Below are 24,820 nucleotides of genomic sequence, written 5' to 3' on the forward strand. Positions count from 1 at the left end.
ACTGGAATAATTTTTTTTTCAAAATAAGATGAACTTAATTCACAAAAATTAAATTTTTACATCATGTTTTAAAAAATATATTCAAAGAATGCTTTTCATGTGTATACCCCTCAGTAAAGGAAACTGGAATGCACAGCAAATGAATCAGAGATTTGGCTGTTCTACACGCGTGTTGTGTATATGTAATTGAAAAAAAATTGATAGGTGAAATTTTCATAGTGGCCAGTGGAACATTTTGTTATATAAATTGACCTTGGAGCTTAATATGTCTCTTGGTGGACATAATGTTTTTGTTCTTAATATATACAACTTGAATTTCTTACTAAAAGTAATCTTAAAACATCCTGGGCTTATTGTTTTATCAATTATCACCTTGCATTTATACATGACTTTGAACTTTTTTTTTTTTAAGATTTTATTTATTTAATCATGAGAGACAGAGAGAGAGAGAGGCAGAGACACAGGCAGAGGGAGAAGCAGGCTCCATGCAGGGAGCCCAACACGGAACTTGATCCCGGGATCCCGGGATCACGCCCTGAGCTAAAAGCACACACTCAACCTCTGAGCCACCCAGGCGCCCCCATGACTTTGAACTTATATTTTCCTGGTCTGTTGGTTTTTAAATATTTTTCTTCTTTAATTTCTTTGTCATAACAAAATGTCACAAGTATAATAAGCAATAAATAAACTACATAAAATAGAGACAAACTATATATACTTTTTATAAATATTATTCTATGTGATATTTTCCTATAGTGCTATCATTTAAATTCATTAATATAATTACTTTCCAATTAAAATAATTCTTATTTTTCACAAAAGTTCACTAGCATTTTATATAAATTCACACTAATAATGTCCAATTTTGTTGCTGTTTCTTTCTTTCCTTCTTATTGGAGGAATAGCCCAAACCAAAAGTCTCATAGTAAACACTTGCCATTACTGAATTATCACTGATATTATTAATTTATGTATGCTATTGCCCTTGTATTTTAACAAAAGCACATAGGTTGAAATTATTGTAAAGTTTTAGAAATTGAAAAAATATATATATTTGCATGTGAAATCCCTATATTAGGGCATATACTGTGAAATTTCATTCTCAAAACTCAGGCATGCAATAAATTCAACCTTACTTTTAACTGAACTTGACTGCTAATTCTATTATGCATTTCAAATTTCTTTTTTGAGATACCATTTTGGATAATTTTCTTGATTTTCTAGGAGCCTTATACAGAGCAAAGGAACAGTAACCCAGTACAGTGCAAAAGCATAGAAATTGGATGTGAAATGAAAGCTCAGTGTCCAGGTATAAAGAGAAGGCTCAGCATGAGGTATGGTAGGCCCAGCAATCAGGTAGAGGATAAAATCCATAGCAGTCAAGTGTAGAGAAAGTCTTAGTGATCAAGAATTAAGTTAAAAAAAAATGCAATAGGGTTAAACTTACGGTATGAAGGTGAAGCACCGATGAAGGGAAAGTGATCAGGTAAAGATGGCACAGTAAGGAAGAGGAATGGTTTTGTCATTCTGGATTCCTGCTGTCCTCTACCGCAAGTCTTTGTTCCTCCTAATTTTCAGTAACCAGTCCTTGATGGTCACGGACTTTCCAGTTCATTTGCAAATCCTCTTAAGATCCATTGAGTTTCTCTTGGCTGAATTTCACTTTCCACCTTAGGAAATGGGAAATATTTTCTTGCTCCCATCTGCTGGTAAGGAGAGAACTCAGAACGTCAGACCCTTCTTGCCTTCACAAGCTAACTAGCCTCTTAAATCTGCCGTAATGCCTCACTGAAGCACCGTGGAATAGTGTAGAAGCCGTGCTCCTTCGGAAGAGGTCGCTACTCTGAAAGTTTATCACAGTATTGTGTGTATGTAGCAAGAAACAAACAAACGCCCATAAATGCAAGCAAATTTGATGGCTTTTGTTTTATTCAGCTGTTTGTGATGATTTGTTCTACAGCTATAAAAATACAACAAACTAGAAAAAATGTAAATATGCATTCAAAAGCAATGTGGAATGTCATGTAGCTATTAAAATCATATTGTTTAGTTAGCAGGGAAATATCCATGACATATTATTAGGCACAGAAGAAGCTGCAGTGTTCTGAGTAGTAGGTACATAATTACGTGACAGACTCGGATGAAGCAGGATAAAGTTAGGGAAAGACATACCAAACACTATTAAGATTTGCTTTTCTGGAGGGAAATGACAGTGGAGTTATATTTATTTTTCTTCCTTAAGATCATGTTGTACTTCTCTCCTATAAAATGCTCAGTTTGTCATTGTGGCATAACTTAACCTCTTCTTGCTGATATATCTCCCCTTGGCGCGTCAAAGAGGATATTCCAAAAAGAAACCATAAATATTTCAAGAAGAAACCATAACAACAAGATAGAGTAACAAAAATGAGTCCGAGATTCTGAAAATTCCTGGAGCATTGAAAACATTGAAAATTGAATAGGGGAAAAGAGTCAGGCCAAATTTATGACCCGAAGCATTAAAGGTGAAAATTGTTCTACCCATGAAAGTCCTTGTGAATTCAAGGACACAGAAGGACCTGGGGAAGTCACTCAGGCAACTTAATAAATTAAAGATTTTATTTATTTCTTTTGTTTATTCACAAGAAAGACTTTTTCAACCTCATCTGTGTGTACAAAGAAAATGTGTCTTTATTTTATTGTAAAGACTTTGATGATCTGTTTCCCCTTTAGTATGACTTACATAGGATTATTGAAACACTGGACTAAACAGGAACAAGCTTTCAATAAACCAAAATTCCACATCATATAAACCAATCCTCTCCTCTTTTGGGGGAAGGACACAAAAATCCTTGACCTGCCTGGCAACCCTCCTGACCCATCCAGCCCCACGTATTTAGATGTAGAGTTTCTATTTTACAGGGGTAAGCATCAACTCAATTTTGGTTTACCTTTAAAATTTTTCAGCTTAAAAAAAAAATAAAAATAAATAAAAATAAATAAAATAAAAATTTTCAGCTTTGCCAAGTTATAATTGACAAGTGGGGGTTTTATATATTTAAGGTGTGCAACTTGATGTTTTGATGTATGTATACACTGCGACGTGATCACCGTGCTCAAGCTAATTTACATTCTCAACCCTTTATTTAATGTTTCTTTCCTTCTTCCTTCTTCTCTCTTGCCCTCTTCCTCTTTCTCTCTTTCTCTCTGGTGACAATGCAAGATCTATGTTGTTAAAAATTTTAAATACACAACATATATAGTACTGTGAGCTACAGTCACCAGGCTGTTTTCTAAATCTACAGAATTTACACATCTTGCATAATTGATATCGCATACTCGTTGACCAACGTCTTCCCATTTCCCTCACCTCATAGCCCCTGGAAACTCTCATTCTACTCTTCTGCTTTGAGTTTGAATATTTAGATTTCACACGCAAGTAGGATAATATATCTTTCTGTGCCTGGTTTATTTTCCTTAGCATAATGACCTACAGTTTTTTTTTTTCTACAGTGTTGCAAATAGCAGGATTCCTTCTGCATTAAGGCTGAATAATCTCCCATTTAGATGCCATACAGTTTTTCCCTTCCACATTTTCTTTAGTGATTCATCTATTGATGGACCTTTGGACATTAAGGTTGTTTCTAGATCTTGGCTGTTGTAAATAATGCTGCACTGACATGAGAGTATGGATAAGTCTTTTAGATAGTGATTTCATGTACTTTGGATTTATTTACATACTCAGAAGTGGGATAGCTGAATCATTTGATAGTTTTTTTTTTAATTCATTGAGGAAACTTTCCACTATTTTTTTTTATAATGGCTATACCAATTTCCACCAATAGTGTGAAATGCCCTTTTCTGCACACCCTTGCCAAACTTCTTATCTTTTATTTTTCTTATAATAGCCATTGTAACAGAGGTGAGGTGATACCTCATTGTGCTTTTCATATCCATTTCCCTGATAATTAGTGACCTTTTCATGTACCTACTAGCCATTTGTAAGTCTTTTGAAAAATGTCTATTCAGATCTTTTGCATACTTTTTAATTAGATTACTTGATTTTTTTGGTTATTGAATTGTGTGAGTTTATTTTATATTTTGGATACTAACTCCTTATCAAATACCTGTATTTTGGAAATATTTCCTTTACTTCTATTTCCAATGTTCTCGTTTCACTCTGTTGACTGTTTTCAGTGCTCTGCAGAAGCTTTTTGAGCTTGATGCAATTTCATTTTTGTGTGTGTGTGTTTTGGTGTCATATCCCAAAAATCATTGGCAAAACCAATGTCAAGAGTCTTTGTCTATATTTTCTCCTAGGGCTCTCCAGGGCTCTTTATTCTGTTTTACTCTATATATCTGTTTCTATACTGCTTTGATTATTGTGACTTTGTAATATATTATGTAATCAGAAAGTGTGATGCCCCCAGTTTTATACTTTTTGTTCAAGTTTGCTTTGGTTATTCAGGGTCTTTTGTCTTTCCATGTGAATTTAGGGGTTTTGATAGAGATTGCATTGAATTTGTAGATCACTTTGGATGGTATAGACATTTAAAAATATTAATTCACCTTAATTTTTAAATGCAAAAAATAGGAATTAAAATAAACAAATTGAATAACTATCCATTAGAGATAAATAGAGATAATTCAGATAAAGTGAAAATTTTATTATTTTTTTATTATTTTTTATTTTTTTAAATTTTTTTTATAAAGTGAAAATTTTAAATTAAAAATCTAATTTGCTTACAAGGGGAAATCTGAGATTTTATTGCAGTCATTAAATAAGATAAGTTGAAATGAAGAGTAATCTTTTCAGGTAGCAACAACAAAAAGATTTCTAAAATCAAAATAAGAGGCTGAAATTAAAACAAATAATAATCCAGGGACTGAATGATGTGATGGGCATAGCAGAAGACTAAACTGATAATCTAGCAAATAAAATCCAGGGACATCTGGCACTGTGTAGCACAAATAAGACAAAGTAGAAAAACATATGCATTATAGTAACAGACATGGCTATCAACTGGAAACATTACTGTTTTGGGGAGAAAGAAGATATTGAATAAAATAAAACCTAATTTTCAACTTGAAGAAATATAAATAAGCATGAAGCAGGAAAACTAATTTACTAATTTGAAAACCCACATCTCATATTTCCTTGGATAAGGAAGAAAGTTTAAAATGTAACATAAATAAGATACACTTTTAAGGACAAATATGTCTGTATATTAAATTTTCATGAACAAAGTTAGAAAATAAAAGAAAATGGCAAACTATACAAAAAATTCTACTTAATTCCAGCAATAAGATTATCAATCAAATACTAGAGAAAATATTTTTTTTCAGACATGAAAGGATTCTCAAACATGGAAAGACTAGGAAAAATCAGGAACCACCTCTAGTGCCTAAGCATGAATGAATACACGAGAAGTATATGTTATGAACTTTAGCAAGTTACTCAACTATACAGTCTTTCTAGAAAGAAAAATATATTGGACTTAGAAAATGAATAGAAAATTTGCTGTATGCACTAATTATGAAAAATCATTTGATCTTGACACTTGTAATATTCTCATTTTGTGACAAAGCTTAGAAATGTAGACTTTTGCATCTTTTCAAATAAGTCACGTTAACTGGTTTTGCAAAGAATATTTTTTTATGTAATCACATTGTAGTTATTCTTGATTTTTAAAAATAATTTACGGAAATAAATGACGACCGGCCAAATGATAATGAGCAAAGGCTATTTATTCAGAATGTGCTGTAATAAGAGGGCTGACCACAGTCATTTGCATCTTGGCAGAGAGTCAAGAGCAGGTGGAGAAATGGAAAAGATTTATAGTGGACAAAAGAGGAAGTTTTGAGTGTGCCATGGTTGGAAGCTGTTGTCATAGGAAAGCTGATGAGCTCCCAGAAGCAGAGCGTCCTATGTGATTGGTTAGGAATACGTGCTTTGCCTTATCTGATTGGTTTTAAGTTGGAAGTGGGGGAAAATGATGAGAAACTATAAGTTATGATTAAGTCCTGGTCGTGTGGGGCTGAATGTTATTGTTTGACTTCCTGGATTGGTGCTAAGGAGAATCCTTTAACTTCCTACAGGTATGATTTATGGAAAATATGTGACCTGGCTCCTGGGCTGTTTATTGTAGACAACAAGGTGATTCCTACAGCTGTTTGCTACAAATTATGAGTCAGAATTCTATTTTTATGTATGGCCCCGACATTGTCCACTTATATCTAGCCTCTCGAATAAGACCATAGAAAAATCACAAAAGTCATTTTTAATAGAGGAAGAACATGATATAAGACACTACAATGACTTAAAACATGTAACTGGAAAAAATTAAGAGTGAAAAGATGGCAAATTATATATATATGTATATATATATATATATATACATATATATATATGTATTGTGTTTCCTTAGATGTCATTAAGGACATATTTGCAGCCTAAAAGTATTGAAGCAAATTATAGGAATTTAATTAACCATTTTATCCATAGTGATAAATGTAACTATTGTAACTAGAATTAATAATGTAATTAAATTTCATGATGGGAGAAGTATTGGGAGGTAATTTTCATGCAGTGAATTCTTCATTTTCAATAATGGTATTCAATGAATATTTTTCAATTGTGATACAGTCAGAAAATATTACATTTTAATGACAGTATAAGCTGGTAGGCCAGACATTGATACACTTGAACAGGGTGGGCATGGGACCTGAGGAGTAAAACGCCTTCTAATTGTATGTGTATAATCTATTTTGTTTTCTACTGCTAATTTATTTTGTTTTCTGCTACTTAAAAAATATATAGACTGTGCTACTCTGCTATTCTAAAAATCCATTGTCCCATCTAATTGGCTAAAATAAATAAATAAATAAATAAGTAGGAGTTATTTCGTCAATGGTTGAAGTCAGTGACTAAATGTCAACTGTATGTGTGTGTATATTTAAATATGATTCCATTTACAAATCTGTATGTATAACACAGAGTGTATATATTACAAATATATGCTATAACTTTTCATTAAACTCTTTTGAACTATAATTGACAATTTTGTGAGCAAACAAGGACAAAATATTTTTATCCCATGTTGTGTTGTCATTTTTTTTTTTTTTTGGCTTTGTTCTGGCTTTTGTTGTATTATTGAATGAAAATTCAGCTGAAATAATGTTGCCTTACTCAGAACAATGCTGATTTTGGTAATTTTTTTAGTTTTTCAAATAGTCTTTTCCAAGCAGTGAAAATTAAAGCAATTTCAAATTTTTTATAAGAAACTGTTATGAAATCAGCAATAGTACCTAGACTTAACTACCACACATGGGAAAGAAAAAAAAAAAAAAACTTTTCAATACCTTGAAAAGTATTGCAGTTTTTAATTATGTGTATATAGATATATATGAAAATTTTCTCCACTTCAAAAAACATTTTCTCTTAAATTTTCATGATTGTCTTCTGCCAACAATGACCAACTCTCCAAGTGATGTTTGTCAGATTCCAATATGTTGACTAATGTAAAGTTTGAAACACCTAGATTTCCACCGAAAAGTACTAACTGCATTAGAATCAAGTACAGAACCTAACTTTTATATTTGGTAAAGTCTAGTCATATTACTCAAAGAAGCAATGAGGGATGGGTGGGGAGAAATCTGGTGATACCTTCTGTATCACACAGAGTTTTAAGCAGGAAACTAAAGACCACTTGTAGTTGGATGGAGAGCAGGAATTACATACATGGGATGAGTTACACAAATGAAAGAAGAAGTGAAAAACCAGGTCATGGTCCGTGAGGCAACCAGGAAGGAGTTTAGTGTCCCTGGGGATGAAAGAAGTCTTACCCGACCCCAGGAGTTGGCCTTCATCTCAGGGTCCATGGAAGAGGGTGACTCAGAGGGAGCTGCCACCATTGTGGAAAAGCAGACACAGCCAGAGATACCCCCCCAAGTCCGAAAAAGGGAAGGGGGGAGATGGAGAGGTAGACACACCCTGTTTTCTGTATTGCAATCTTCTTCCAGATCTGCTTTTGTTTAGTTGGTAAAAAGGCCGGAGAACCAAGGAACCAGGTGTGGTTGGGACGCCTGGGTGGCTCAGTGTTTGGATGTCTGACTTTGACTCAAGGCGTGACCCTGGGGTTCTGGGATCGAGTCCTGCAGGGAGCCTGCTTCTCCCTCTGCCTACATCTCTGCCTCTCCCTCGGTGTCTCTCATGGATAAATAAATAAAATCTTAAAAATAAAAGAAAAGAACCAAGAGTTCTCAATGCCTGGAGATGGCTTTCCTTAACTATTCCATCACACACTTTTATTCTACAAAATATTGTAGACCAATTGTCGACCATACAACCTCAATGTCCCCATCTGTCAAATGGCACTAAGTGGATTTTTCTGCATAGGTTGACATCATTATTAAATTAAATGGCATAGAATGGAGCTTTTTCCACATCACTGATACTAAATGAATGTTATTTCCTTAATTATTATTTTTTTCTACTTAAGGACTGTAATATAAAATTTACTTGAATAATGGGAAATTTACGTTAAGCAGTTCCACAGAAGGGATCTCATTGAAAGTACACAGAACTTAATGTTGGCTATGATTCAAAATACACAGTTACAAACAGTGATTTTTGTTTTGGTACCAGATGTTTCAGAAGTGTTCTTGCAGAAGGATTTTTTTTTAAATCCAATGCCTCCTGGGTGAATACTCAAAGCTTTATCAAATTACACAATGACTGGAATCCTGTGTTATTGCTCTGCTGGTGAAATTACAGTCCTCCTGTGTAAAATGAAATTTAAGTTGTATCTTGATGACTATTGCTTTTTCCCAATCCCTGGAAAAAATCTTCTGAGAATTAGGCCCCAAGAGATTCCTTCAGAGAGATACTCTCTGCCTTCATACTACATACATCTTCAGCTGATTTTTACTCAAAAGTCTTGCTCGACATTGATTCACTTGAGATTTTAACAGAGCTGTGAGCCCTGGCAAGTCATGCATAACAATTTGCAATCTCAGAGAATATTTGCTTGTATTAAAATGCCTTATTAAATATTTCAGATTGGTCTTGAGAGACTTTCAAGAAAGTCCATCTTTCTGCTTCTCCGTTGATATGTAATTTTCTAAAATGCGTGCTATTTGGAAAGCACAGTACAATCAGAAACCAAATGAAAAGAGTGACACAGGGCAATTCCCCAAAGAAATAAGGCCTAAGTTTTATTATAGAAAAGATATCTTGAAAGCTTTTTTATGTACTTTGATCCTTTTTTTCAGATTTGTATAAAACAGCAGCTGGAAGGTACTAATCCCTAGCATGGGAAAAGCTAAGTGTTTGCCACAGGAAATATTTAACATGAAAATATTGTGCGCACTCTAACCAATGAAACTTTAAAAGTCAATATTTCTGTGGTTGTTTTTCATGTGAAATTGTAAAAATTAAGGGAACTTCTAAAGCACTTTGAATGTTTTCTTTAATTAGAAACCAGTTACATAGGGGCTACTGGTTTAATATCTATTGACCAAATGTATATAATAATATCCAGAAAAAATAGGTTCAATATTCTATTTAATATTTATAGATTAAATATTAATAGATTTAATATTCTAGTAGAATAATGGACTTTTGGGCATTACTACATATATTTTTCCTTGGGAATCTAGCATTATAAAGAATAATAATTTTCTTTTTTTTTTACTTTGTATACAATTAGGGTACATAGCATGAATAAAGGAAGTGAACTAATACCTTATTAGAATAGATACATACTGATTTTTTTTCTCTTAAACTGTTAACCAGGAATAAAAATCCTTCTTTCACATAACTAATATATCTTATTAATTTACTTAAAAATGCCAACGAGTGTATCACTAGTGGTACCAAGTATATCACTAGTAGTACCTAAAAAAAATCAAATATCATTAATTCTACCGAGTTTAGTTTTATCGACTTGTGAGATTAACTTTTCGTTTTATCTCATTTATGATATAGCTGGCATCAAGTAGCAAAGGAATTATCTATCATTTTATTGTGACTTGTAACTTTAGACTCTTGTCTAGATTCAGTTAAAGAACACCTGTAAATTCTGAGAATAAATGTAATTTCTTTCCACGGCGACTGTAACACATTTTATTAGTTTGCTAAGGCTCTGGACTAAAGTACCGCAAGCCAAGTAGCTTAAACAACAAAACTGTCCTCCCCCTGTCCCCAAAGCTTGAAGTCTGAGGTCAAAAGTGTCAGTAGGATCATGTTCCCTCCTAAAGTACTGGAAGGAGGTCTGTCCCAAGCCTCTCCTTCAGCTTCTAGAGGTTCCTTGGCAATTTTTGACTTTTCTTGGCTTGTAGATGAATCACCCCAATCTCTGTCTTCATCTTCACATAAAGTATTCTGAGTGTGTTTCCAAATTTCCCACCTTCATAAGGACACCAGTCATATTAGATTAGGGACCCACACTACCCTAGTTTGACCTGATCCTAATTAATTACATCTACAACGACCCGATTTCCAAATAAGATCTCCTTCACGACCCAGAATCTAGAACTTCAACACATGAACTTTGAGGGGAAGTAATTTAACCCAAAACACACGCCCTCAAGAGTTCTGTCTTTTTGAGTATCTATTTTTAATTTAAAAAAATGGTTTTTTTTAATTAAAAAATATTTTATTTACTTATTCATGAGAGACACAGAGAGAGAGAGGCAGAGACACAGGCAGAGGGAGAAGGAAGCTCCATGCAGGGAGCCCAATGGGGGACTCGATCCCAGGGCCCCGGGGTCACGCCTTGAGCCAAAGGCAGACGCTCAACCCCTGAGCCACCTAGGCATTCCAGACTGTTTTCTTTTCTTTTTTTTCCCTAGTGTAAAAGAACTTCTAACAGCATTAATGCTTCCTAAAATGTTTCCATCGAGGCTTCAAGTTAACTTAAGGAAAGTAAGATATGTATAGTATTTTTCTTTTGGCCTGACCCCCCCACCTCCCCCATTACCAATTCTCCTTGGAGAGAAATCCTTGAACAGTTGGCCCAAGGACTTATTTTCCTTCCCTGCTGTTTATTTGTACCCTTGCTGTGTTCAGGGGCAGGCTGACCTTCATCTGGGCTGGGCGGTACGGAGAGGTGCGTGCCCCTCAGCCAGCAATCTGTGTGCTCCAAGTGGTGGCCTGTTACCTTCAGATGCCACCAAGATAGACAGAGGTAATTTGCTCTACTTTACTTCACGCAAACAAGTGGAATGGGCCAGGACCTGTGAGGCCTGCTATATAGAGACGTGTAGCTGTTAGGGACCAGACACTTTGACCAGGGGAGAGAGTTAGTTAACGTATTTTCTTAATCTCCCCTGGATCCCCTCTCTGCTCACTCTGTGCTACTTTAAGCCATCACTCAGTCAACAACACCAGGCTACCTTTTTTTTTTTCTTTTTCCTTTCCTCGTTGTTCTTTTTATTATTATTATTATCATTATTATTATTATTATTATTATTATTTGAAGCAGGCGGTGGCTTTATTTCAGAACAAGACTCCCCAGCTTGCCCCCCACCTCCCGCCCCCATCCTCGTTGTTCTTTATTTCACTTGTCACGCCATTCATGCTTTTCAGCTTTCACTTAAGGCTGGAATTTATAGACACTTTAAGCCAAGCAGAACAAGTGTTTTTTTGTTTGTTTGTTTTTTGTTTTTTGTCATGTGGTGTTCCAGCCTATTACCACAAATGAGGTGTGTTTTTGCACTCTGTCTTTCTCAGCTGTCTCTATGGAATGCTTGCTTGGAGATTGTTTTTAAGACATTGAAAGCTTTTTAAACCTAAATAATGATTGCAAAGTCCAGAGACAGTTTTAAAATCGGAGGATTTTATAAGTGTGACTTCTTCAAAAATGACCATTATTTTATTTTATTTTTTATATCTCATTTAAGTTCAATTAATTAGCATATAGTGTATGGTGAGTTTCACATGTACAGTTGCTATTCAACAGTTGTTTATAACACCCAGTGCTCGTACAAGGTGACCATTATTTTAATGCTTTCTACCTGTACTAGTCTCTCTTTTCTGAATCTCAGTAATCCCTGTATGCCCCGTATGATCAGCATTTTTCCTTTCAGATTAAGGATTTGACTGATATGATTTTATAACACTGTAGCCACAATATGGGCTTTTTACATTTACTTGTCTGGGCACCTACTACCTATTTAATCTTTTTTTTTTTCAATGTGGTATCAACAAAAATTCCACCTAAACCAACTTTATTTGTAGATATCAACTGACTGATATTCTCTGAACAGGCTGAAGAGATGAATATGAGGTTTGGAACAAGTGTTGTGACATCACAGAAAAAGTCTTCGATTGTTTTATAAACACAATAACAATTTCTTCTCCTTCTTCTCCTTCTTCTCCTTTCTTCTTCTTCTTCTTCTTCTTCTTCTTCTTCTTCTTCTTCCTTCTTCCTTCTTCCTTCTTCTTCTTCTTTCTTCTTCTTCTTCTTCTTCTTCTTCTTCTTCTTCTTCTTCTTCCTTCTTCTTCTTCTTCTTCTTCTTCTTCTTCTTCTTCTTCTTCTTCTTCTTCTTCTCTTTCTTCTTCTTCTTCTTCTTCTTCTTCTTCTTCTTCTTCTTCTTCTTCTTCTTCCTTCTTCCTTCTTTCTTCTTCCTTCTTCTTCTTCAACCTAGGAGTGAAAGAGGTAGTGTACACTGACTCTACAAAGTTCAATCAAGTCAGAAAGTGTAGTGCTGTAATAAGAAAAATCATGGTACACACGCAAGCCTAAATAAAGCTAAGAATGGAATTTCACTGAGGCAAGAAAACATTTCTGTTTTTCATTTAGACTTTTGATTTTGAGATCATGACATGCAGTCATGAGAAATGCTGTGGAGCCATTCTTTGTATCCTTACTCCATTTTTCTCAATGGTACCATCTTACAAAATTGCCATCTTATAAAACTTAAAAAAATCATAGTCGAGTAATCAATGTTATTTAATCTACCAATCTTATTTAGAATTCTCTGCTTTTATTTATGCATGTGAGTGCTAAGTTCTCCATAATTTGTCTCCCGTGCATGTTTGTGTATCCAACACCATAATCGAAATACTGAACATCATGAGGACCCCTCAGGTTCCCTTTTATAACCAATCACCCCCAACCTGCACCTCTGCTCCCTTCATCTGGTAACTACAAATCTGTTATCCATTTCTAAAATTTCATCATCTCCAGAATATTAAATAAATGGAATCACACATTTTGGGACTGGCTTTTAAAAAACTATTCTATTCATCTGATGGTGAGAGTGCACGCATGCACACAAGCAGAGGTGCAGCATGTAGAGAGAGAGGGTACAGGGGCTGGATCCTCAGCTTAACCAACTGAGCCACGTAGGCATCCCTGGGACTGGGTTTCTTGCACTGGGCATAATTTCCTGAAGATTCATCCAAGAGGCTGTTTATTTTTATTGCTGAGTAGTATTCCATACTATCAATGTACCCCAGTTTGTTTAACCGTTTTCCCGGGAAAATACATCTGGGTTGTTTCCAGTTTGTGGCGACTACAAATAATGTTGCTGTGAAAATCTATGAATATTGCAAGCATGGTTTTATGGACTTATGTTTGCATCACTTTTGCATAAATACCCAAGACAACAATTTGTTGGGTTGTATGGTGAACGTGAACGCAAGGTACAAGTGACCTAGTTTCTTAGTGTTCTTGCAGGCATTTGCTGTCATCATTTTGTTTTATTATTCATTATTAGAGATTTCTTTTAGACATCACACAGCCCTCCCCTCCTGAGTATGCATAATCACTAATCATATCTCTGCTTACAATTTTAACGTAAAAATACTAGAGGCCAGAATCATAACCTATCATTACAAGTCCATATACATTAATAATCTGCTAGTAAGGATTGTCAAGTGAACATGGTATACTAATTCTGTTAAGTTTTCTTGAATCCCTTGAAGAAAAGAATAAGCTTTGCTTAAAGTTCCATTTGCATTTCAACACACAGAAGTAGAATCATTGTAGTTAAGCAGTTACTAGACCCTTATAAGTGTATCATACCTAAATAATTGAAGTAATTATTAAAACTAACGATTGGAAATTGTCTGGGCTTCCATAGTCAAGTATGAGCATGAATGCTGAATTTCATACAGACTTACTTGATTGTGGAAATAGTTTTGTTTGCTACATAACCTGAATTAGTCGGTGGAATTTTTGTAGTTAGGCAAAATAAAATATCAAGTAAGCACTATTAGATGACTCATTAAGTGCATTTCATGAATGAATGAGAGCTCTTAACCTACTGATTTTACAGTGGAGTTCTATAGCCCTTAATAGAAGGTTATATTGTTATACCTGGATGAGTTTTCATTTGGGAATAACCGAAATATGATATAAATGCATCTAATTATGCAAATAGTATTTGAAGGATATAAACGTAAAAGAAATCAGCACAACACATCCTCTAATTTTATCTCAAAATGCACTATTTTAAAGTTTATCAATTCCTTTAAAGTATACCTTAATTTTCCAAAATCTGGTGCAAGAGGCACATTCTGATGCCCATTGTAGAAAGATGATTATGTCGGTACTGTGTAGAAGAACCTGAAGAAATGAGAACTAAGCCCTGGAAACCAGTGAGGAGACTCATTAATAGTCCATGTAAGAAATTTAAAAAGGGCATACATGATGGAAAAGGGTTTGAATGTGCTCTTTTGAGGCCACTGATAATTTAATGTCAACCCTCCTACATTCCCACCTAATCACAAACCATCCCACCTTTTCTTTTTCTTTTCTGAATAATTATGTAACATGCAAGGTCTGTTCTCGTCCTACCTTTAACTTTACCGCACAGTTAAATACCAGTTTGATTCTTGATCATCAATCCAACCTAACCCTGATTATGTGTCAAAAGAGGCCTATTGCAATGTTATTGGCATGTAATATATATAATATATAATATATTGTTATATATAATTATATTATATTAATATAATATACATAGTTTATTATTATATATAATAATATATAATAATATGTATATAATATAATATATATATATTAGAGACCAAATATTCTCTTTTGGCCTCTCATCTGGTACAGTTGTTGGCAGGGGGGAAAAAGCAAGGGCTATGTTTGACAGATAAATCCAAGAATTAAATTTAGGAGGACACATCTATCATTGCATTCCATAGGAATGTCGACATAACCTTTTTGTGTGTACAAGTCATGTGCTAAATGTTACCGCACACTAAAATTTGTTTTCCTGAATGCACAGGTACCTCTGTTCTACAGGTGACAGCTACTGATGCGGATGATCCTACCTATGGAAACAGTGCCCGGGTGGTTTACAGTATTCTCCAGGGACAACCCTACTTCTCCGTAGATCCTAAAACAGGTGAGTGCATTTTTGTATAATTTGTGTGCATGTGTGCTAGAATAAAAGAAAGCAATATGTTTATTTCTGTGTCTTCTCCTACATCAGACAGTGCTTTAGCACAATTTAAAATGTCCTCGCTTTTTCTAAAATGTGTGGTTGAATAAATGAAGAGAAATTCACTGTTTTCCTTAATATTTTTCCTTAATATTTTTTGATTATCCATCACTTACTCCAGTAAAAATTTCTTATCTTTGCACAATCCTGTAGCAATTACTTTCTGCTTAAGACGAATATGGAGTATTACATCAAATGAAATTTTCTAGTGTATTATTTGTTGTGTTTACACCTTAGGTTTAATTCTTTGCCAAAGATGGTGAATAATTTATTGAGAGTTTCCCTATTTTATTTGAATTTGATTGTCACATAAGTTGTTATATATTATGTTGGGGGAATTGTTATGTTGAACTGAGATTTTTTCCTAATGAGAAAATTCTTCAGTCTTTAAATATCGTGTTAGGTAGGAGAAATTAACTGAGAGTAAGGAAAAACCATAAAAACTATTTTTAGGAAAAAATAAGAATTCTCTCTTTCTTCTCTTTTTTTTTTCCTGTCCAAAACAATCGTATCATATGACATGATACCAAAGAGGGAATGGAAGATACTCAATACTGCATTATATAATAATAATTAATTATTATTATTAATCAGCAGCATAATCTAAAAACCACATAAAACTCATGGTCCCACTGAAAAATAATTTGTTATTAAAAATTGAACATAAGCCAATTATGAATGTAGCCAAATGTTCAGGAAAAATGAGTTTCAAGCTTTACTAATAATTTCAAAGATCCAGGACATTCCAGAGGTTTAGGTCTTTTCTAGTTACATTAGATTAATTCTGAATCAGATTAACATGTGAGAATGCCAAGTAATGGGCACAGACATAACACAGAAGAAAGCCACCTTTGGTTGTGAATATCCCCTACTCTCCCATGAGTCTATCGATTCCAGGATGGTTTACCATTAGGTTAGATGAGGTGCCACCAACTGAGGAGATGCTAGCATGCTCTCCGTTGCCAAGGCCATGTGACAACTAGGAGTATTGTCATTATCATGTTTTCAAGAGGAACCCGCCAGGTAAACGTGTCTTCTTCGCTCCCCAGGTGTGGTCCAAACATGAGTACACTCATGAACAGATGCCAGGCATACCGTTTAACTCCTTAACTATCATAATTTATGAAGAAAATAAGGAATTAGAGTGAGTTCAGAAAATCTTTTTATTAATAAATACAGTTGACATATAAACTGCATACATTTAAGGTATACAGTATATTTGATACATTTTTATATTATAATATACATATTGCTATCCAGCCATAAAAACATCTTAAGACAAATGGAAATTATTATTTAATATTGGTGTTCTCATTTTGTTCTATTTTCCCCAAAACCATACTGATTTTATATATGAAATATATGCCTTTCTCATTTTCAATGTCCATCTTCTAGACACCTGGATGGCTCAGTTGGTTAGGTGTCTGACTCTTTTTTTTTTTTTTTTTTTGTCTGACTCTTTTTTTAAGATTTTATTTATTTATTCATGAGAGACACAGAGAGAGAGGCAGAGACACAGGCAGAAGGAGAAGCAGGCTCCTTGCAGGGAGCCCGACATGGGACTCGATCCCAGGACCCTGGGATCATGACCTGAGCCGAAGGCAGATGCTCAACCACTGAGCCACCCAGGTGCCCCTCCGCCCACCAATTTAAAAGCTTCTTTTTTGTTGTTTAAGATTTTATTAATTGCCTGACTCTTGATCTTGGCTCATGATTCTCTCAGGGATGTGACATCAAGTCCCACAATAAGCTCCACACTGAGAGTAGAGCCTGCTTAAGAGTCTCCCTCTCCCTCTGCCCCTGTATCCTGCTTGCATGCTCTCTCTCATTCTCTCAAAAATTAATTAATTAATTAATTGATTAAAAATGAATATGCATCTTCTTAGAGGAAGGGAATAAGGATACTGTGTTTCAGTTACCTCCCCACACAGACATTCATGCACAAATATGCAAAAGCACACATGGCTTCAGTCTCTTTACTTCCTATGCATAACCAAATACTGGTAAATATTATAGTTCTTAATAGAATATTGATTATATATAGAAATCATATACAGATTTTTTAAAATCTCCATATACTGAATTTGTTTAAAAAGTACCAATTCTTTGTGTGTGTGTGTGTGTGTGTGTGAGTGTGTCTGAGCATCTGTGACTGTTTACACATGTTTGTTTGAGGACATGCATGCATTTGCATTTGTGTGCATGGGTACTCTGGATGGATAAAGCACACCACTGAGGACAAGATTTGACTAGTGTTGGACTCTGCTGTTGGGCTTTAGTGAAGAAGGTATATCAATAACAATTTTTTTAAAAAAAATCGCATTTGGTTATATATACTTATCATAGGTTAAGTGTGTCATTAAATAAATAAAATTATCTAAAACATAAATATTTTATATATTCAAATACTGCTCTATGAAATTGCCATTACATTCCTTTGCTCCTTTAAGCAAGATGATTTACTAAAGCAAGTACCTCCATTTTCATATGTTTTAATTTCAATATTATGTTGACTGAAGCATCATAAGAACCTACGGATATGTATCCTAACATAAAGATTCTTTTAATATGCCAGTCTCTGAGATAGATGTTTGTAGAAAGTGCTAAGATGGATTATAAAACAAAATGTTCATCATTCTCTTTAGATAATACATATTTGGTAATTTATACTTGAAAGATATTACTGCGCAATTCAACATCCTCAAAACTAAGGAATTTAGTGGAAATTGTTCTCTTTTTTTAAGATTTTATTTATTTATTCATGAGAGACAGAGAGAGGGGCAGAGACACAGGCAGAGGGAGGAGCAGACTCCCTGTGGGGAGCCGGATCAGGACTCGATCCCGGGACCCCAGGATCACAACCAGAGCCAAAGGCAGGTGCTCCATCACTGAGCCACCCAGGTGTCCCTAGTGGAAATTGTTCTTAAAATGCCTGGAGCAAAATAAAAATGCACTGAAAACTACAGGATCCGTTGTTATGGGTAAGGTGTGATATAAGAAGTGTAGGGATAATAGTTGTTTAGAATAGTACATTTGCATAGTCTCATTTTTATTATTTTGCCCTCTGATTTGGCATGACTATTTCAGCATGTCTCCAGTTGCTTTCACTGAAGACAAATTATACTAAAGAAACTTTGGGACCAAATAGAGCTGTGAGGGCTTATGTTTAAGATTGGGACTTTGGGTTGCCTTGTTTCTATCATGTTAAGAGATACATTTGGTCCTCGCCACAGCTGTCCAGTGAGTTGCCCATGAGGCCTTGCTGCCTATTATACAAGCCATTCATGAATTGCTGTATCCAGAGAAATGGATTATGTTGCTCTTGAGTTGCTATACTATTCCTAACTGGCTTCATAGGGTCTGCATTGTTTTACACGGAAAACTTGTTAATCAGCATCATGAAATCTCATGAGAAATTTATTGTTTTAAATAAGTTTGATTGCGTTGACAATGTCATGATGTTTGCTTATTGTATAACAGAAGAGGAGCGCCTTTAAAGTCATATTTTAACATTATGCTTTAAAAGATGCGGAAAACTGGAAAAGAATAAACTAGAGGAGGTGACAATGACATATAAAAGACATAATATTTCTGGCCAGATTCATATAGAAGAACATGTTAATGTAGGCTTAATGAGTATAATTCTAGTTGAAGATATGGATTTTAATTAGGCAAGGACAGACTTCCGGAGTCAGTAAATGCAGTCAGCATTTTCACGTTCATGAAAACAATTAGCCCTCAGCAAGGCAGGTGGAGGAAGGCCGGTGAGTGAGAAAGCCACGTGAAATGGTCAGACAACCAACGTCAAGAAATCCTGGGCTGATCTTAATCCAATTAATATAGTGGCAACTGCATTAAAGATAAATCAATAAATTCAGGGTTTCTATTTTTTTTTTTTTTTAGAACCTATGAAATTTATATCGGGTGGTGATGGCAAAAGCAGAATGATTGAGGTGGTTGTTAAAAAAGGAGCCACTTCCCTTAACTTAATTCAATGACAAAGCTAGCAATCCAGCATCTGTCTTTCCAGGGTCTTTGGAACAGAGGTCGGGGTTACACAAGAGGTGGGTGTGCAGTTTTTAACTGAGAATGAAAACCTCTTAATGCCCATGGCATTTATAGCCATTTGATGATTCTCTCTGTTTTTTTCATAGTCAATAATCTATTAATTATTTCCTATTATTGCAGCCAGTGCCTGTATATCTGTCGCCTGTTTCACACAAATTGTTGAAAATGAGATGGTCAGTTCAGAACACCTGAAAACCTGGATTAAAACCTGAGGTCGGGGAAAACAGAGGGTTAGGCTGGTTTACAGAGTCCCAGATCAGCTTTATGTACAAATGTTTGTAACGCCAGCAGTGGGGAACTTGACCATATGATATGAAATATATAAATCAGCAGTAGTCAATGATGGCATCTCTGTATCTGAGTAAGTGGTACTCGTGGCGAGTTGTTATCACTCCTCCTAAAGATAAAGACTATTGGAAGAGTTATCTAGTTTGTATTTTAACTTGGGTCATTTTTCATGTGCGCTTCATATATTTTTATGCATTAAGTAATGACTATTTTTTTTTTAAAGTAATGACTATTTAAAAGAAAAATATAGCCACTGAAAACATTTTGGTTGGTAGATTCTACATTTAATTTTCAGGTACATGAAAAAGTAAGTCTAGATAAAGCTACCTTTTATTTTTATTTTTTAATATTTTTTAAATATTTTTATTTATTCATGAGAGACACAGAGAGAGAGAGGCAGAGACACAGGCAGAGGGAGAAGCAGGCTTCATGCAGGGAGCCCGACGTTGGACTCGATCCCGGGTCTCCAGGATCACACCCTGGGCTGCAGGCAGGGCTAAGCCACTGAACCACTGGGGCTGCCCAAGGCTACCTTTTAAATATATATATGAAATGCAAACTAGATATTGTTTTTCTAATTTTTTTCAATACTTCTAGTGCATTTTAGCTCTCTAATTGCTTCTGCTACATGTTGCTACAAAAGCAACATGGGTTGCTTTGGGTTTCAAATCTTTTATCAGTGAAACACTTCTTCACTAATAGCAACCATTCCACGGGTGACAAAACACTTGATATCAAATAAAATCTACTGCATCTAGTGATGCCTGTGGGTTCTAAAGTCACACATGTTGTTAGTTGTTTTATAAGACATTATTGTAAACAAAGAAATTGTTTACTTGGCCTTCCAATGAAAAGATTAATGTAATTAGTTATGTTATAGTTGAATTAATAGAGGGTAGTGCAGTAATTCATATTTATTACTTTTCCAAAATACTAAATCATTTATTCCAAAATGATTTAAGATACTTCATGATCAAATCCTAGGATGATAATTAATATCAGTAAATTGATCAAGTCACTTAAATTCTGTTTACTTGTATATAAATTTAGAATAACAACTAAATCCAATGAGAAAGTTAATGCAAGGCTCTTAGTCCGGTCCTTGGAAAGATATAGATAGGTAGTAAAGTTCTCTTGTTCACCCCCTCTTGCCTTTAGGATTAAGAAAAATGTCCAAAATTGCAATGGTGTGCAATGACAAGAGTTTGAAATAGTCTTACCTGAAATAGGAAAAAAAATTAGTTCTGTTTGAAAGGATTTTTAGTCCACAAAACTATTCAAAAGTGTGAGTTCCACATATTAACCTGTATATAACTAAATTACATTTCTTTTCAGGCATTCATTCATTTATTTTTTTTATTCTCCTTTTCAAGCATTTAAAGAAAGCTTTATCAATATTTTTATTAAGAGAAATATACTTGTAGAAAATTTCAAATGACAATTTAAAAGGAAGTAAATTTACCATTAATTTATCTTCAGAATTCACTGTCTCAACTCAAAATAGCGTCTCTAGATAAGATAAAGTGGCATGCTGTACATGAAACAATTGTCATTAATGCACAGGTCTTGACCAACAATAGCTCTGATTCTTGAAAAAGACCTTTCCTTAACATTTTGTAGCAGAAAGCAGTCAGATATAAAAATGCAGTCAGTAGAAGGCCCAAGTGAGTTTCTTAAGATGCGATTGAAAACAAGGTTTTCAACATTCTCTGTCCACTGTACATGATGTAATTAAATTAACCAACAACTTTATTTCTACTTAGCCTCTTCCAATTTTATTTTATTTCAACAGTAAACAAAAAAATTATTTGTGGAAGATCACTATGTTTGGATAAAAGATGTAAAGTATATCTTTTTCAATTTCAATATTAATTTGTGTAATTCCAATGAAAATCTGCTTGAAAATAATTTTATTTCCCCAAAGCAGTATTTCATGTTTATTAATAGATAAGCAGTTAAAATATAGAATGTATGGTCCACAAAATCTGCATGAGGACAAAAGTCCATAATAGGAGACACTTTGTCATTTTTTTTCTTACCCAGAGCCCACTCTAATTGATATAACCACACTAATAATTACACAGATACATTTTTAAATAATTTCCTATAATTAACTGCATAATAGACAAAAATAGTTAATTAGCTCACTGGCTAATGAATTTGCTTCTCTTAGAGAAGAAATCATGCATTAATTCAGAACTGTGTCATGTTGCCAAATTACTGAAAGAAACATCTCACTTGATTTTCTTTGTTTTTGTTTTTTTTTTTCTCACTTTATTTTCTTTAAGGAAGAATTCTGAATAGTTCCTAAAACGTAGCAGAGTGTATGGGGATCCACACTAGAAGTCCATTCTATATAGCACGAAAATAAAGTCAATGAACTGGAGCCTACTGGTTCTCCACTCAATATCGATTTCTCAGTTTGCTGGGCCTATTAGAACTCGAATTTTACTCATTGTAGCAACATTCTCAGTTACAGAGCTAGACTTCCCAGCTGCCCTGTCACTACGGGGACATAGCTCTAGCCAGGGAAAGAGAAAGACCATCGGAGGGTTTTTGGTCTGTCTGTGTAGGTGCCAAGGCTTCCTCTCGTTGGTTTCCCATCTTGCGGGTTTAAACGTATGCGTAATTATTGCAGGTGCAGCAGCTGTCTTGTAACCATGTGGCAGTGAGCACATAAGGTGAGAGTCACATGCAAAACTTGGTGAGCAAAAATCTAGCAGGGAAGTCACTCTGTCCGAGGAATTTCTTTGTGCAAACACATGCAGCAATGAAACCTGACTTTGGTGAAATGTGCTTTGCGGTTGGGCGGGTCACAGTCACAGCCCAGGGCATCGCCTACACAGGTGTGGGGCGGGCTCATCTAGACTACTTTCATTCCTTTCAACCCCAAATCCAGGATCCTGAGAGAGAGCACAGTGCTTTATACGGCATATAAGTAGCCATTTGACAGGTCTAGGGCCCACGCTACACTAGAAAAGGAGATTCTTCACACTGACTTGACTATCAAAAGATATATTGATCATTGGTATTGGGGGAGATCAGAGAGTGAAACCAAAGATAATTTTCTCTGACATTCCATTGAAAATGTGTATCTGGAAAAATAATTTTAACTGTCATCAAGACGTAGTGAATGTACTGTTGACATTAAGGATGTCAGAGAGCTCTCCTGCTCCACGGCAAGGAGATCATCGTGTCCTATTTACATTAACAGAATTAATAATATCTATCAAACTTAATTGATACAGGTATAATTCTAATAAAAAACATAGATTAGGGTTCTATATTAGTTACACTATTTGCTACAGCCTAGATAGAGCCATATAATTGAAATACTTTGAATTGGACACTTAAATGAAATTAATGGTATGAAAACTACATTTAACTAAAGTTGTTAAGCAAATGAAGAAAGGAAACCAATTGAATCCATTTTTTCCTCAAATATCAAATTCCTGTAACTATATTAACTATTACGAGAAAGGGAAAAAAGTAATCTCTTTGAACATAAAATAGTAGTGATTGGAATCAATGTTGGTTATTTTTAAGATGTTTTATTACTATTTTTTTCTTTGTTAAAAAATAGCTTTATCATATGTAATTTCTGAATGCTTGTTGTTACATTGTAGAAATGCAACAGATTTGTGCCTATTGATTTTCTATCCTGCAACTTTACTGAATTCTTTTATTATCTCTACGTTTTTGGTGGAGTCTTTAGGGTTTCCTATATATAATAGCATTTCATCTGCAAGCAGTGACAGGTTTACTTCTTTCCTTCCAATTTGGATGCCTAATTTTTGCTTTCGTTTCTTTGGCTTTTTGTGTCAGAGTCAAAAAAAAAAAAATCGTTCCCACGATCTATGTCAAGAAACTTGCTGCCTATGTTTTCTCCGAGGAGTTTTATAGCTTCAGGTCTTATGTTCATGTGTTTAATCAATTTTAAGCTAATTTCTGTGTGTGGTATAAGATAGTGGTCCAGTTTCACCTTTGGGATACGACTGTACAGTTTTCCAGACACCATTTATTGAAGAGACTATCCTCTCCGCACTGTGTATTCTTTGCTTCTTTGTCATATATCAATTGATGACGTATGTAAGAGTCTACGTGTGGGCTTCTTCCTCTGTTCCATTGGTCCATGTTGATTTTATGCCAGTACCATAGTGTTTGGATTACTGTAGCTTTCTAGTGTAATGTAAAATCAGGGCACATGATACATCCAGCTGTGTTATTTTTTCTCAAGATTACTTTGGCTTTTGGGGGTCTTTTGTGGTTCTATACAAATTTAAAATTGTCTGTTCTATTTCTGTGAAAATTTCCTTTGGAATCTTGATAGAGATTATATTAAATCCAGAGATTGCTTTACATGCTGTGGACATTTTAACATACTGATTTTTTTAAGCCACATGCATGGAATGTATTTCCATTTACTTATATCTTCTTCGATTTCTTCTACTGAAATCTTATAATCTTCGATTTCTTCTACTGAAATCTTATAATTTCTTCTACTGAAATCTTATAGATCTTTCACTTTCTCAGTTAAATTTATACCTAAGTATTTTATACTTTTTATGCAATTATAACATATCATTTTCTTAATTTTTCTTTCTTATTGCTTGTTGTTATGGTAAAGAAATACAACAGGTTTTTGCATATTGATTTTCTATCCTGCGATATTACTGAATTTTTTTTATTAATCTCAACAAGTTTTGGTGGAGTCCTTAGGGTTTCCTATATATGATAGCATTTCATCCGCAAATCATGATAGTTTTACTTCTTTCTCTCCAATTTGAAAGCTAAAATATTTTTGTTGCATAATTGCCCTGGTTAGGATTTCTTATACTATGTTGAATAAAAGTGGTGAGAGTGGGCAACCCTGATTTATTAGAGGGTATTAGTACTAATACCCTTTAGTATTAGAAGAAAAGCTTGTAGCTTTTCCCTGTTGAGGATTGTAGGAGTGCTGACAGCACAGACTTCATCTTTGGCCTTCCATCTTGTTTTCCCATCTGGTGCATCGATGGTG

At 34.6% G+C, this 24,820-nt stretch overlaps 1 protein-coding gene across 9 annotated transcripts in view; it reads left to right on the forward strand.

Moving 5' to 3' along the window:
- The window catches only part of CDH18 (cadherin 18), a 951,119-nt gene that overhangs the window by 721,785 nt on the left and 204,514 nt on the right, over positions 1-24,820 (forward strand). For 8 of the 9 annotated variants that reach the window (XM_077896372.1, XM_077896374.1, XM_077896375.1 and 5 more), the window contains one exon: positions 15,229-15,348. In XM_077896372.1, coding sequence (XP_077752498.1) covers positions 15,229-15,348 — 120 coding nt within the window. The remainder of the gene's footprint in view (positions 1-15,228; positions 15,349-24,820) is intronic. The other variant, XM_077896373.1, reaches the window with a different exon arrangement.

This window comes from Canis aureus, chromosome 4 (genome assembly GCF_053574225.1).
Source record: "Canis aureus isolate CA01 chromosome 4, VMU_Caureus_v.1.0, whole genome shotgun sequence".
Lineage (NCBI taxonomy): Eukaryota > Metazoa > Chordata > Mammalia > Carnivora > Canidae > Canis > Canis aureus.